This window comes from Salarias fasciatus, chromosome 23 (assembly GCF_902148845.1).
Source record: "Salarias fasciatus chromosome 23, fSalaFa1.1, whole genome shotgun sequence".
Lineage (NCBI taxonomy): Eukaryota > Metazoa > Chordata > Actinopteri > Blenniiformes > Blenniidae > Salarias > Salarias fasciatus.
In genome coordinates, this window is record NC_043766.1 from 33,984,174 (window position 1) to 34,000,715 (window position 16,542).

General features: G+C 44.6%; 1 protein-coding gene and 1 long non-coding RNA gene across 2 annotated transcripts in view; both read left to right on the forward strand.

Moving 5' to 3' along the window:
• Nucleotides 1-16,542, forward strand: part of LOC115382260 (uncharacterized) — a 425,955-nt gene that overhangs the window by 406,310 nt on the left and 3,103 nt on the right. The gene's annotated exons all lie outside the window — the stretch shown is intronic.
• Nucleotides 1-16,542, forward strand: part of si:ch73-60h1.1 (calcium/calmodulin-dependent protein kinase type IV) — a 30,808-nt gene that overhangs the window by 12,208 nt on the left and 2,058 nt on the right. The window contains exons 7-10 of the mRNA XM_030083918.1: nt 4,470-4,544; nt 6,365-6,440; nt 7,475-7,601; nt 14,692-14,844. Coding sequence (XP_029939778.1) covers nt 4,470-4,544; nt 6,365-6,440; nt 7,475-7,601; nt 14,692-14,844 — 431 coding nt within the window. The remainder of the gene's footprint in view (nt 1-4,469; nt 4,545-6,364; nt 6,441-7,474; nt 7,602-14,691; nt 14,845-16,542) is intronic.

The window sequence follows — 16,542 nt, forward strand, 5'->3', positions numbered from 1 at the left end:
TTTATTATTATTGTTATTATTATTATTATTATTATTATTATTATTATTATTATTATTATTATTATTATTATTATTACTGGAAACCCTGAACTCAGAAAGCTAAATCAATCAGTGACTCAACCAATCAGTCAATCAATCAATCAAGCTTTTAATGTCATTTTGGCTGCTGGCAATGAGAAAATAATACATTTATAAAATTGCACACTCACCCAGCCACCCTCTCGCCCATACACACACACACACACACACACACACACACACACACTTCCCAACACGTGTCTGGCTGAATTATTCAGGGAATCCTGATGTGAGTGTTCATAGTGGTAACAATGTGAAGTGACCAGTGGACTAAAGTGACCAGTGGACTAAAGTGACCAGCGGACTAAAGTGGACTAAAGTGACCAGCGGACTAAAGTGACCAGTGGACTAAAGTGACCAGTGGACTAAAGTGGACTAAAGTGACCAGTGGACTAAAGTGACCAGTGGACTAAAGTGGACTAAAGTGACCAGTGGACTAAAGTGACCAGTGGACTAAAGTGGACTAAAGTGACCAGCGGACTAAAGTGACCAGTGGACTAAAGTGACCAGTGGACTAAAGTGGACTAAAGTGACCAGTGGACTAAAGTGACCAGTGGACTAAAGTGGACTAAAGTGACCAGTGGACTAAAGTGACCAGTGGACTAAAGTGACCAGTGGACTAAAGTGGACTAAAGTGACCAGTGGACTAAAGTGACCAGTGGACTAAAGTGACCAGTGGACTAAAGTGGACTAAAGTGACCAGTGGACTAAAGTGACCAGTGGACTAAAGTGGACTAAAGTGACCAGTGGACTAAAGTGGACTAAAGTGACCAGTGGACTAAAGTGACCAGTGGACTAAAGTGGACTAAAGTGACCAGTGGACTAAAGTGACCAGTGGACTAAAGTGGACTAAAGTGACCAGTGGACTAAAGTGACCAGTGGACTAAAGTGGACTAAAGTGACCAGTGGACTAAAGTGGACTAAAGTGACCAGTGGACTAAAGTGACCAGTGGACTAAAGTGGACTAAAGTGACCAGTGGACTAAAGTGACCAGTGGACTAAAGTGGACTAAAGTGACCAGTGGACTAAAGTGGACTAAAGTGACCAGTGGACTAAAGTGACCAGTGGACTAAAGTGGACTAAAGTGACCAGTGGACTAAAGTGACCAGTGGACTAAAGTGGACTAAAGTGACCAGTGGACTAAAGTGACCAGTGGACTAAAGTGGACTAAAGTGGACTAAAGTGACCAGTGGACTAAAGTGACCAGCGGACTAAAGTGGACTAAAGTGACCAGTGGACTAAAGTGACCAGTGGACTAAAGTGGACTAAAGTGACCAGTGGACTAAAGTGACCAGTGGACTAAAGTGGACTAAAGTGACCAGTGGACTAAAGTGACCAGTGGACTAAAGTGGACTAAAGTGACCAGTGGACTAAAGTGACCAGCAGACTAAAGTGGACTAAAGTGACCAGTGGACTAAAGTGACCAGCGGACTAAAGTGGACTAAAGTGATCAGCGGACTAAAGTGCAGAACGCTCGGCATTCTGACAGCTGGTGGGGTGAAGCTGTTTATGAGTCTGGCGGTTCTGCTCCTGATGCTCTGGAGGCGTTCATGGAGAGGATGTGAGGAGTCCCTGACCGTGCTCAGTGCCCTGCTCCTGCAGTGGCGCTGGAGGAGTCCTCGGACAGAGTGGAGGGGGACTCTGATGACCTTCCCAGCCCCCCTGACTCTCCCCTGCAGGGCTTTCCTGTCTGACATACTGCAGATGGAGCGCCATGTGGAGAGGCAGTCTGTCAGGACGCTCGCCACCACTCCTCTACAGAAGGTCCTGAGGATGCTGGAGGGCAGAGAGGCTTGTCTCAGCCTTCCCAGGAAGTGGAGTCTCTGCTGGGACCGTTTGATGAGGTGTCTCCATTCCAGATCAGGTCCTGTGAGATCTGCACTCCGAGGAGCTTCATGCTCACAGCTCTCTGTGCTGCCGCTGATGCTGAGGGGTGCATGCTCAGGCCGTGACCTCCGGGAGTCGATGGTCATCTCATTTGTTTTGTCCAGGCTGCGCAGCAGGTTGCTGTCACCGCTCCAGCCCTCCAGGTGTTTCACCTCGTCCCTCTGCCCACCGCTGTGGGTCCTTCAGGGGACTTGATGATCCGGATCCCTGGCTTCACAGTTGTGTGTCAGCAGTAGACTGAGCTCACAGCCTTTGAGGGGATCCAGTGCCCAGCCCGATGGACTTGGAGATGTTCTTTCAGGCGGACTGGCTGGGGTCCAGGACCCGGAGACATGTGGTGGTGTCCGGGCTGAGTGTGTTGGATCGGTGTTGGATGTTGCGTCGTCTGTGGAGCGGTTGGGACGGTGGAGAAATTGAAGGGGGGTCAGTTTGATGCAGGGACGCTGGCTGCGATGTGTGGTTTGACGAGCCGTTCAACACGCTTCATCGCAGCTGGAGTGGGAGCGACGGGGCGGTGGACATTCAGACCGGACACAGCTGATTTCTGTGCCGCTGGAACGACAGTGGATGTTTTGCAGCATGGAGGGACGACGGCCTGGCTGAGGGCGTGTTGAAGACGCCAGTCAGTGCTTCTGCCAGCTCGCCAGACCTGGAGCACAGGTCCCGGGATGGTGGCCTGTTGCTTTTCGTGGATTTCCCCTGGCTCGGGTCCGCTGCGTCTCTGCTGCATTGAGAGCTGGAGGCGATGGACCGGTCCTCTCTCCGACTGTCTGGGTCGAGCCTTCAGGTTCCTCAACTCCCTCTTTTTCACTGATGGCTCTCAAGTCCTATCGCACGCACTCAGGCTCCGCCTTCCCCACAGGGTGAGCGCGACGGGCCAGTGGCGCGTCCGACGCTGTGAGGTTTGTTCATGTTCCAACCTCGCCGCAGACTGTGTATGCAGCCGGTCCCCGCCCTGGTGGCGTGGCGTGGTTGTGGTGCGGTGAGGACAGTCCGCCCCGGTCGACGGCTGCTCTGGGTGCGAGGGGTCGACGTCGTTCCCCGCCAGCGGAGCGGGAGTCGGAGAAAGAGCGCAGAGAGCACCGGCACCGGCGGCATCAGCGAGGTCTAGGCGAGGGAGTAAAGTTTACAGCCGGGGCCACAATCCATCTTCACCCCCAACCTGTCCAAGCCCACTCCGTAACTGTTACACGTCTATCTCGCTCTCGGACAGAGTGTTTACGTACAACAGCGGCCTGGAGGCTCACAGCCCAAAGATATGAGAGAGCGACAGAGAGAGAGAGAGAGAGAGAGAGAGAGTGTGCCATGCTGTGATTACCACAGTTAATGAAAAAGTAGCTTTTCAGTTTTTTAATGTCTGCCTCAGTACATAACTGAACTACGATTTAAAGGTGCATTAAGGAGTTTGCACGTTTTATGCGAAACAGCGCCCCCTGCAGGCCTTGGGCGCAATGCAGCTTAGTGAAAAACTCGTGCCTGTGGCTCCCGTGCACCGAAGAGAGGAACTCCTTCCTCGCTCGTTTAGTAGCGCTCAAGTAAGATTTAAGTTTCTTTTACCTGGTGGAGTCTGTGTGGAGCTGTGGCAGTGCTAGAAGCCAGTCTTTTCTTACTTTCTGGAAGATCCTGCTCAGTTGTTGCTCACTAAGCATCTGGCGGAGTAATGGCGGACAAAACGAAACCTAACTAAATCAGGCCAGCCGGAGCGTGCATTACGTCATTCCTCTCAAATTCTCCCCCCAAAAACTCTGGTGCCGGACCGGCACTGTGACTTTCAAGTGACAATTTAGCGCTGTTAGAGGTACTTGTAATGAATATGTCATGGCACATTGTACACATCATTAAAATGTGTGACGTATTTATGATGGAAAATAAGTATTTTTAAAGTTGTAAAACTCCTTAATGCACCTTTAAAATTGATTCCTCTTACAACCCTACAGTAATTATTTAATGATCATTTCCATTATGTTTCATCATCTTCATCTCATTCTTGTCATTTTTAGGTTATCTGTTCTTTTTTGAGAATTTCAGTTTGTTTATGACGTCTTGTCTCCATTTTTTTCCATTGGATGAGGACATTTTACCTTTTTCTTGTTACTTTTATCCTTTTCTGAGGAGGATGTCTGTAAGCTGAACTCTTTGTGTCGATATTTCTTCTGTTACCTGAGATCCTCCCAACCTCTCTCTTTTTTGTTTGTTTGTTTCTGCTGAGAGCGGGTATAAAGCCTCTCTCTTTGTTTGGCTCCTGATTTGCTCCATTCCGATACCCAGATGGCGACCGAGCCGCCGGCCAACACTTCCAGATGGAAGAGGCTCACATTCAGCCTCCGCTCTGTTTGAGTCCTCTCCACCAACACCTTCTCTCCAGTTCAGAGACTCCCTCCTCCTCGCTCCTCGCCTCTCGCTCCTCTCGCTCCTCCGAGTGTCTTTAAATAGAAATAATAGAACTCTTCAAAAAGAATCCCAGAGCTTTGATCTCGAGACACTCTCCTCTCTCACTCTCACAGCCGACTTCGGTCTCTCGAAAATCATCGACGACCAGGTGACCATGAAGACCGTGTGTGGCACTCCGGGGTACTGCGGTAAGTGCACAGATAAAACTGAACGAGCAGCACCAGGAGGTGAAGCAGCAGTGTCGGTGCTTAATGGAGTGAATTTTCACATCACCCTTTGATTCAAGGCGTGTGGTCCAGCAGCAGGCCTTGGTGTGACATTAGAGCTCCTATCCAGCATGCTTCAGCTCTCTCCCTGCTTCAGCATGCCGAGCAGAGCCCAGTAATGAGCCTGTCAGTGCAGCAGGTTGCTGAAGCAGGGAGAGAGCTGGAACAGGGTGGCTGGGGCTCTCCATCAACAAGCTGAAATCACTGCTCTGCAAGCAAACGTGTTCTTTCTTTTACTCGGGGTCTGTTTTATTGGAAATGAACAGCATTGGGGAAAGTAAGGCGAGCTGAAAAGTAGAACATTTTTTAACCCCATTATAACATTCCCGACATAAAAAGAAAAACAACTGTAAACAATAAAAAGAACAAAGTACATCCCCAAAAAACAAACAGGAGACAAGAATTTGGTGTTTCTCATAGGAAACTGTTACATAGTTATGTAAACAAAATAGATAATTTCAGTATCAGGTTTAACAGAAATACATTGGAAGATAATAAATGCGCTGATACTTAAAAAAATGAGACGGAGAAGGCTGCTCAGAGATACCTGGTAGGTTTCTCAAAGAAATTCATGAAGGGGTGAGAATTAACTCTAAAATGTATTTTCTGATCCTCTTGTAGCGACGCAGAGTTTCTCCTGACAACAGAAAACTTTCAATGCATTTTGGAATCCGTTCAAGCAGCAATGTTTTCAATGAAAATGCCAAATTCTTGCAGTGCTTTGGCTTTTCATTTACAGGATGTTTTTCCGTGGAGTCACAAATTGTGCATTGCATTTTGGGTTTCCATTTATTTGAAAATGTTGCCAATGCAAAAGGAAAGCATTCATACAACTCTGGGGTCCATTTAGACAATGTTTCTAGGAGTGTTGTGAGTGGCTGTTTACATGACGTTTTCAAGTAAAAACATAAAACCTTCAGGGTGTTTTGGAGTCCATTTACACAACAAAAGGAAAACCTTTGCAAACACGGCCTGTAAGCCAAAACAGAGACAGCTTTTTTTATGCAGCATGTAACACAGTGCTTGATTTTATGCATGTACTAAACATTTTATGGAAGTTGCTGGTATATGACCTCCTCACTTCGAACCAGCGTGCCACAGTGAATGGTCATTTTGTGATTCACAGTGGGTGCAACACCTTTTAAAACTTTCCATAAATCCTCTCACAGTCTCCTACATCAAAGAACAGGTCAAAATAGGAGGTAATATACCCACGACTACCTGAACTGGTACCGTAGTATTATTCTGTTATCAGCAGTAGGCTGGGTACCGAGAGAGTCACACAAGGTGTAGTAGCCATAGCAAAAGCTTTAACAGCAGCATGAAAAAGTGCAACAGTGGAGGTATTGCAGTAGCATTAAAAGGCGTGGCAGCAGTTGTAAAAGGTGCAACAGCCTTAGTAAAATCAGTATTTTCAGTCCTGAAAGGCATATTGGCAGTAAGACATATCAGCAACTCTTAAAGTGGTATTGACAGGTGTTTCGGCAGCAGTAAAAGCCACACTGGCAGGGGTAAAAGTCGCATCGGCCAGCGTACAGGGCGTATCGGCAGCAGCAGAAGCCAGACTGGCATCAGTAAAAGTCATATCTGCAGTAGGAGAAGCCTCCGGGCAGCAGTAAAAGGTGGTCCTCCAGCACCCTCAAGTGGGCCGTGTTGCAGTCTGTGTGGCTGCTCTGCTCTGTGGACGTCTCTGAACGCTCCTCTGTTAGCCGCCCCACAGCTAACGGCTCTTCTGCCCACAGCTCCGGAAATCCTGCGGGGTAACGCGTACGGCCCTGAGGTGGACATGTGGTCGGTGGGCGTTATCCTCTACATCCTGTGAGTCTGCCAACACCCCTCACACACACACACACACACACACACACACACACACACACACACACACACACACACACACACACACACAGTAAAGTGAGTCATCCTGACTTCTCCCCGTCAGTATGGATTCCATGTCTTCCGCCCGGCTCCTGACGGTCATTAAACGCGATGACATAACATGAGATGCTGCCTCTGTTTTGATCTGCTTTCCTGCAAAGTTAATTTGTGCAATGATAGCGACGGTGAGCGATGTAGCGGCATGGCGATCACTCCGCTGGGGATTTTCTTCCCAGGGAGGCTTGGCATCACTGGCCTTCTTTTTTCCCCCCATGTGCCTAGACGAAGGCTTTACAGGGTTGTTTTTTTATTTTTTTATTAATAATCAAGGGTAAAGCTCCTGAACAAAAGGCTCATATACATACTACTGTGTCTACAGTATGCCTAGGGCAGTGCATAGTGCAGGGGCGTCAAACACAAGGCCCATGGGAAGACTGGCTGCAAGAGGCTCCGATCCGGCCCTTCGAACCACCAAAATAATTGTAAAAATTTAAAGAAAATCAGTCATTGGAAAAAAAAAAAAAATCTTATTGAGGCCTGATCTGCGATATCGGCCATGCTGGTCAAGGGTAGCGACCGCAGTACTTCAAACTAGCCCCAAAGCCATGCCGTCAGGGGGTAAAAACATAATTTCGCAGCATTTGCACCAGAAGGTTTCCTTAAAAATGGCTTCATGTTGAAATTGTGTTTGATACCGTGGTCTACGCAGTCCAGCAGTGCCTAGTGTCTACCTGATCCCTGATCCCAGATCCCACGTGAAGCTAGCTGGCTGTGTTTCCTTTCCAGTCATAATTAGGGATGTTCAATAAAGAGAAACAGCAATACTGCAAAGGTTAGCAGTACAAGTGAGCCACAGGCTTCCTGCATGGTGTCGTTCGTATTAGTGGAATGAAGTTTTCCAGACATACTGTTGAGCCAGTGAATTCGAGTCTTTGTGTATCTGCACATCAGCTGAACTGCCCCATCCTGCTCCCCAGACTCTGTGGGTTTGAGCCCTTCTTCGACCCGAGGGGGGATCAGTACATGTACAGCCGCATCCTCAACTGCGACTACGAGTTTGTGTCTCCGTGGTGGGACGAGGTCTCTCTCAACGCCAAGGATCTGGTGAGTTCAGCTCTGCAAGAATGTGTGTCTCAGTGTTGAGCGGACAGAAGTTCAAACGGGTCTACAGAGAAACTTCTACAGAGTCTGTCTATCTATCTATCGATCTATCTATCGATCTAAAAACATTTATTTTCAGCAGTCAAAACCATGTGAGAACCCTCGCTCTGAACTTTAGAAGACTGTAGAAGTCTAAAAGGTTCCCAGTGTTTGAAGACATGTTGAGCCTCAACATTCCCCTGACTTTGGTCATCTTGGACGACATAAAATCCCACTTAAAAGTGTCTCTGAACATGTTAAGCACAGTCGAAGGACTTTCTGAGACTGAAAATGTGGTTTTAAGCTTTCTTGAAAGGCGTTCGCTTGGAAGCTGTCTTGATTTGCTTGAACAGGTCGACATTGATTAATAAGACTCTATGAATTGAATTGGGCGTGATTGTGAGGACTTCAGTGGTTTTAAACCTTTTCCTTTAGGGACCCAAATTCTTCCCATTGTAGATATGGAAGCTCCTAGTGTGTCGATGCTAGGCATCAAGAGGAGAGAGAGCCTTGGCTCAACACCAGAAACTTTAACCAGCAGAGACATTTGGAGCAGCAGAGATAGAACCATGTGGATCAGCAGTTTAACTGCTTCTGAGCCATGCTACATGCTACATGCTACGTGCTACATGGTACATGGTTCATGCTGAAGAGGTTCATAGCACACACAACGGCGATGCTGCGTGCCAAACATGATGAAAGTCTGATGTGGGACGAGCACATGCACATGCTCCAGCTTGCTCCTCAGCCTGATTTATCTTCCAATAAGAGTGTTTGGATGCTGGGCGCCTGTGGTCGGTCCACTTTACAGCTTCAGATGATGGGAGTGTGTATCTTGGGCTGTGCTTTTTGCAGTTGCACTGACTTTTAATATTAAGGTCTAGCATTCATATCTGCATTCAGTGTCGGCAAGTACTTTGGTTTGCACTGTCACTTTAATCGCAATTTATCGCGGTCAGTTGATGATTTTTTTTAATATTACGATCAGTGGCATCATTTGTGAACTTGTAATCAAGAATCTAATCCTAATAATTCACCTGTGGTTCACAGAAATGGGAAAAAAACAATGTCCCAATGACAGTAAAATTAGTTTTATCATCTGTTTCTTTTCTTTGAGCCAATTGCGATTAGTCAAAATTTTACAAAAAATTAATTGTTGACAGCCCTCCATTGATTAATCATTATCAAAACTGGCAGCATTTGATTGTTTTAAAAAGTCAGCATGGTACACAATAGGGGTGTAGATCACCAGCTTCATCAATCTGGACAGGTTTGGACGACGACACTGTGTTTGCTGATAATTTCTGTCACAGAATGATTTTCATTCGATTCGATTTGATGTGATATCGTATATCCTTCTCAACGTCTACTCACAAAAAACAGATGAAATATGATTTGACCATTTTATTTCTAAGGTCTCTGTCAAGAATTAAACAAGCAGTGTAAACAGTATTCTTCTTAAGCTAAAAAAAGAAACTGAATGAAAATAGACCACTTGTTCACTGGAGTCTGACATTATTTCTGTATTTACTTGTGCATTTTTTATCAGTTAAATAAAGAGCCCTTGATGACCCTTCAAACGTACAGAACAATTTCCATCCTAGGAAACAAAACTCAACTTCAAGTCCTCTTTATATAAGTTAAAGCAGGATGTTTGTGTAAACCTTCAATCTTTTTAAAATGTGTCAAACAAAACACTTTTCAGAGACCTTAACCAGGGTCACTCCTTAACCTGTTCTTCCAGACGCAGTTCCCCCATCCTGCATCACAACTTCTTTATCCAGCAGCCACTACTTCTTAGGATAAACACTTTTCTCAGCCAGAACAAAGTAAGACATTTCTGCTGGAGAGCAACTTGGAACAAAACAAATGTAAACAATTCCACACATTCTTAGGGCATTTTGTCTTAGTTATACTTCAATAGAGTCCTTTGCCTGTGATGATCAGCAATGTGGTTTTGACCCACCACCTCCCCGGACCAGAGATGCTGGGCTGATATTCTTGGCAACCTCAGTATGGGCTAGACCAGGGGTGCTCAACCTGCGGCTCAAGAGCCACATGTGGCTCTTTAGTCTCTCTGTAGCGGCTCCATGAAGCCTTCACAAAATGATAGTGAATAAACATGAAACTTTTTTTTAAATTATTATATGATGCATCACTCTTGGTTCTAAAGGGATTCAAAAAAGGTTCAAGTAAAATATGGTAAAAATAGCAAAAACCACAAGAAATAGGGAAAAAAAATGATAGAACAGCTTAAAAAACTTGAAATGTCTCCAATTTCAAAATGGCTAAAACAGCTACAATTTCAAAACTGTCAACCAAAAAAAAAAAAACAAAAAAAAAACTTGAAAAAAGAACATAACTGAAAGTCAGGTAAAAAAAACAGGTTCGGTGTAATAAAATATTCACTATTGTGAACTGGAGTTAAAACTTTAGTAATGTATCATAAGATGTCGTTTTTCTTTGTGAACCAAAACCAAGAATGAAACTTCCTGAGCTGCATTCGCCTCATTTTAATGGTGAATTATTCTTTATGGCTCCAGAACAACTTCGCTTGACGGAAAATCACTTAAATGGCTCTTTTGGTCATAAAGGCTGCAGAACACTGGGCTAAAACCTCCCCGGAGGTCTGGACAATCCTGCTGGGGTCCACAGTGAAGAAGGAGTCACCAAAGAGGTCCTCAAGAGCCTTTGACCTTTTGGAAGCAGGCTCATAATCTAACTTGATACAGAGTACAGGATTTTAATATTTCAGAGGGCAAAATATCTTGTTTGTACACTCCAAACACTGATTGGCTTATTGTTTATGGACACATTTACTTGTCTATAACGTTTGATCACACACTTCCCACAGAAGGGAAACACACACCTTGTCCAGGGTTTGCGGCCTGGTGTTTCAGACTCTGGAAAGTAGCGTCTCTCCTCTTCTCTGAGGAACAGCAGCTTCTTGAACCTGCAGAGGCTCTCTGCAGGACTTGCTGCTCGTTGACATATGGCCGCCGGAGCTCCTGGGTCTGCCTCTCCTCCCTGACCAAAGTGGAGTGTTCCTCTGAGATCGTGAGACGCTCCAGTGCCTTAGCTTTGAGAGATTCGGTCGTACCGCAGGCTGCTGGTCCTCACACATGACGGAGGCGCTTTGCACTGGTCCAAGGAGTTTAGCCAAGTCCAAGTAAATCAAGCCTTGTTCATTTGTGGTGATTTCATCATCAACCTATTACAGTTTTCCTCCACTGGTTTGGCTCATTCCGTCAAACAGAATTTCCATTTTCAAAACTCTAAGATCACTTGGCAAAACGGTCTTACAGTTCAGCTCAACACCAGAGTTCACTGGCTAAAGCTCAAATCTCTCCCAGAACTCTTCACTCAGGCGTCAGAACTGAATGTCTTTACCGTAGCAGCAGTCAGAGCCACCACAATGTGAAGATCCTTCTCAACAGCTTTGACTCATTTCTCCAAACAGACCAGACTTTCTCAGTTCTTTTGGTTCTCTGGTCAAAAACAGGCTGGACGGTTCAGCAGAACCACACGGTTCAGCTGTCAGAGGTCACATCTCTTCCATAACAGCTCACTCAGGTGGCAAAAATACATTTCCCTCTCAAACAAATGGTCAGTGCCCTCAAAATGCTTCGTCCTTTTGGCATCGTGTGGCTCTGACAGAATGTTTAGATGATTTGTCTTTAAGGCAGAGGAACATTGAAATATTCCCTGTCTACCTTCAGTCTGAACCCAGTGCTTCACTCACGATGGTTACTGTGTGGTTTTGTTTGGTTGTTCAGCTCCTGGTCCTCCACCTCACCGTCCTCACCCTCATGTAAACAGATCCATGTCTGGGATTCATGGCATTGCAGTTTGTTCTTGACTGATGTTGACAGTCGATCATGTGGTGACGGATGCAATGAAGAAAAGCTGACATGTTTTGGAGAAAGCAACTATTAGACTGAGAATCAGTCAACCAGTTTAGATCAGCATGATGTATTCAGTTGGTGCTAAACGAGGGATAACTGTCCTTAATAATTTATAAAGACGTTCTGAGACATTGAGACATCTACTAAGACTATCACAAAGGTAAGGTCAGGTAAACAACAAAATACCACACTGGTCTTTGGAAAAGAACTTTGGATTTGGATTATTACTTGGAAGACCAGTGAACCTTTTTGGACTATCACAAAGGGATTAATAAATGCATGTAAAAGGAAAAATATTCTGTTCAGGGAATTTATAAAACATAGAACCAAAGAGGCAGAAAATAATTATAAGAAATTTAAAAATAGGTTAACTAATATTATGAGAATATCCAAAAAGAACTATTATAGCAAATTACTAGAATTTAACAAAGACAATGTCAGAGTTATTTTAAATGTACTAAATAGTATTTATTTAGTTTTATTGTTAGATAGACTTCCAGTGGGGAATTTATTAACCCATAATATTAAAAAAATTGTTCTTTGAAAGACAGAAAAGTTAGCATCTGTGGGAAGAGTTTCAGGTTAAAATGAATAAAGTTTGTACAACCTAAGAGTTTCTGTCACAATACGGGCAGTAATGGAATAAATTATCTGTGGGGACCAGACAAGTCTCAGATATGACTGAATTTAAAAGGACATATAAAGAACTGGTTTTGGATACAAGAAGCGGGATTCTGTGATGAGAGGAGGGCTGCTTTGTTGATGGTGTTGCACTGAGTGACGGCTGGTGTTTAACTGCAGACTGTTGGCCCATTGACGAACTGAAATTGTTGTTAAAGTGATGGTGGGATGGACGCAACCACCTGTAAACCCTGATCATACACTTCACAGTTTAGACCACAAGACCAGTAAAACTAAATATTTAATATGTAGCCTGTATATTTTCAGGAAACATCACACAGAATTAAGTAACAAATGTGTTTTACTTACTTAAGCAACACATATATTGACACATTAACATTAATAATCATCTAAAAGCACTGAAAAGGCCGAACATAAAGCCTTTCAAGTATACAGGACAATAACCAACAGGCCTATATGCACTTCCAACATACCCCATACTGACAGAATTCAACTAGCGCACTGTGTGAAAATCTTGGCTTAAATAAAATACCAGTGGGGAAAAAAAAAAAAAAAAATTATATGTATATATATATATATATATATATATATATATATATATATATATATATATATATATATATATATATATATATATATATATACATATACATATATCAACATAAAATCTCATGCTTTTGCATGGCCATGTTTAACTGTAATGTACAAGGTAGAAGAAATAGTCTGTGTCTTTTCTCTCAATAGGTCAGCTTCTTGCAGCGCTGTGTAGAGGCTCAGGGCACATTTCTGAAACACAGAAGGAAAAACAGCCAACAAATATTAGCATCATTAGATACATACACAATAAAACATGCTTATTTGACCATTTAAATACATAAATATATGACTATCACCTTAGTTCTTCTTGAATTTATACTTTTTGCTTGACCTTACAGCCTCCAGTAGGTCCTCTCTTTCACTGCAGAGGCTCAATAAAAACGACTGCATTGATTTAGAAGTCTCTTGCTGTCGGACCTTTTTTTGATGAGAATCACATCCAGCATGTGGTTTGACATCATTTTCTCCACCAGGAGAAGCTGCTGCTGAACAGGGAGCTGAACAGGGCTTTGTCGCGCTCGTCAGTTGGTCTCACCCAGCTGTGTCAAGACTTCCATTCCTTTTTGAAAGAACACTTTCTCTTTTTTGACTGTGGTCCACTAATCATTTCATTTACATCTTCTTCCGCTGCTCTACTTTCATCAGTCGGACTCCCGCCGCTCCACTTCCCTCACTCCCTCGTGTTTGGGGCGTATACATTTGATGTACCTTAAAACGCAGCCTATTTTACGGACGTCATCGTTGTCTCCTGCAACCATTGGTCAAAATGAAATGCTCTCCGCTCCCGCAGATCAGAGCATAGAGGTAAAGGAATAGACCCGCTCTGGGCTAGTTTGTAGACTGCAGAAATGCTGCTGTGGCGCAAACACAGTACCTCGACCATAGTAAACAGTTCTTCTGCGCATGCTCAGTAGAGAGTCCAGACTCTCCTGGACCCGGTAGTTTAATAGTTGACAGTCAGTATAACAGCAATCAAAGATCCATACGAAGGTCTGTTCTCCCATTGTTAATGTTTATAGCGCATTGTTCGCTTTGTATGTGTGTGTGTGTGTGTGTGTGTGTGTGTGTGTGTGTGCGCGCGCGTGCATTTTCCTATCCTTGTGGGGACCAAATGTCCCCACAAGGATAGGAAAACCTGGCACGATGTGCCTTGTGGGACCTTTTTCCGGTCCTAACGAGGGGAAACTGTTTTCTTGACCATGTTGTTGTTACTGAAAAAAGTAAAAGTGCAAAAGCATTTGTTCAGGGTTAGGCTTTGTTGTGGTTTGGGTTAGGGTTAGGATTAGGGTCAGGGTTAGGGGCTAGACATGAATGGGAGTCAATGGACGGTCCCCACAAGGATAGAAATACAAGACCGTGCGTGTGTGTGTGTGTGTGTGTGTGTGTGTGTGTGTGTGTGTGTGTGTGTGTTCGCATCCCCCTAACCCGCTGGACCCACGATTTGGATCATGACCTCCTACCTGAAACGGTGTTTGAATCCCTGCCAGCAATCTGTGTATTTTCTCTTACCATCTAAGCCCAACCGGACAGACAGGATCCTCCACCTCTGAGGACTCTTCCCCTTCCACCATGCTTGCTCATGTGGAATTGTTGTTTTTTTCTCTCTGACAGTGACTTGAACTGTTGTGTTGTGTTCGGTGCTGTATGAAAAATTGGATTAGATTAGGTTATAGTTTCTCTCAGATGAGCTGGGCAGTCTCAGACGGTACGATTCTTCACCTGTACTTCTCTAAAGATCTATTGATTTGTCCGGGGTGACTCAGACTTTAATAGCATGACAAATACCAGGACTTCCTTTTAAAGACTTCCTGTTTCCTGTTTCAGTTGCCTCGCAGTTGTCTGCGGTGACCTCAGGCTCAGTACTGCAGAGTTTGACACTCACCAGACTGGATTTGTTGGTCTGTCTGCAGGTCAGTAAGCTGATAGTCCTGGACCCTCATAAGCGCCTTAGTGTTCGGGAGGCTCTGCTGCACCCCTGGGTGCTGGGTAAGGCTGCCCGGTTCTCCCATATGGACACCACCCAGAGGAAGCTGCAGGAGTTCAACGCTCGACGCAAACTCAAGGTGAGTCTGAGGCCCACCAAGCAAGCCCACACATGCACACAGCCACTGGTGGGAGTAAATAGTGGAAGTGCACGGACGTCTCTAAGGACAGACGACCGAGTTGGCAGAGGCGCAGCTTGTCAGTAGTTCCCACAGTCATATCTCTAATGTGGCTTTGCCCTTCTGCCAGTGACTCTTCCTGTCGCTGTTGCCACAGGACAGAGAAGCTTCAAAGCTTTTAAACTCATCAAAACCTGTCTCCGGTCAACAGTGTTCCAGGAGACACTTTGAGGACTGATTTCAGCAGAGCGCAGTGTGAGAATGATCTGGAGGATGCAGTTACAGCACTTCCGCTATCCTCAAGGCAGGTCAGCATAGGCCTGGGCGACAAAACGATGACGATAATTATCGAAATATGATTTTTGTCAACAGAAATAATAAAAACGTTCGATAAAAGTCGATAGATTTAAGTACACCACCCGAACACCAGATAAAGGGGCGCGCTAATGCTACGTGAACGCTAGTTCCTGACCAACATTCAAGCGAAGAAGAAGGTGAGGAGGACCAGAGCAGCTCACACAGAGCGTGAAAGCTAAAGGACGACAACACAGCCAAAGTGAGCCATGATGAGACAGAGGACACGCCGAGCCGACCCACTCAAAGCATGCTGGAAGAACTGTAGACAAGAGAGGCTCCTCATCTTCAGCGGTTTGCAGGTATTTTGGCTTCTTAGAGTCAGATAAAAAAAACAGAGTGGCGTGTACTGCAAACTTTGCCGACAACATGTGCCAACCAAGACGGGCAACACGACTAATTTATTACACCATTGAAAACAGTATGAAATATATTTTAAAAAAAAACTTTCCACGTGTGAGCCAGCTAGCAAGGCGCTACCTGTGTATCCCTGCAACCAGCTCCCCCTCTGAGAGGCCATTCAGTCCAGGAGGGAACGTCGTGACCTGTCACAGAGCAGCATTAAAGCCTGATACTGTCATATCGCCCAGCCCTATGTCAGCAGCAGTTCAAGGTTCAATGCTCAAATGGCGTTGATGAGCAGGGGCTCACAATGTGGTTTCAGTTCCTTACCCATTTGAGCCCAAAGTTTTCCCGGAACTGAGCACATCCAAATAGTGTGTCTTGGGTAACCCTTTTGCAAAATCAATAATAAATTTTTTAAATAATCGTGGAAAAATATGTGAAAAATAGTGTTTGTTGACCAGTGGGATGATATGTTATTGATCATTTCAATTTAAGGTGCCAAAAGTGCTTTCTTGGGAAAATAAGGGTGAAATTACTCTTTATTTTGATATCATTCAGTGACATTAGAATTTAATAGTTGGAAACCTTGAACGTAATACATTTAATTGATTAATCTGTTAACACTGATAAAAAAAAACAAAAACAAAAAACAAACAAACTTTCACACATCATTTACTGAAGCATTCACATTTTTCACATTTACTGAAATTGTCTTATGTTATGTTGTAAAACATAAAGTTTACAAAGTGGAAAGATTCCTTCTTGTCTCCCAGTTTCAACACACCTGAACCTCATGAAGGTTCATCGCTAAGTTCAGCAGAAAATCTGATAATGAGCCACTCGGGTCACCCAGCTGTTCTGAATCAGGTAGACAGAGGCTGTGTCCGAATGTCCACACTATTCCCTATAGAGGGCACTACATGTTGACGACGCCATTTGCAGGGCTGTCCGAATGTCCAG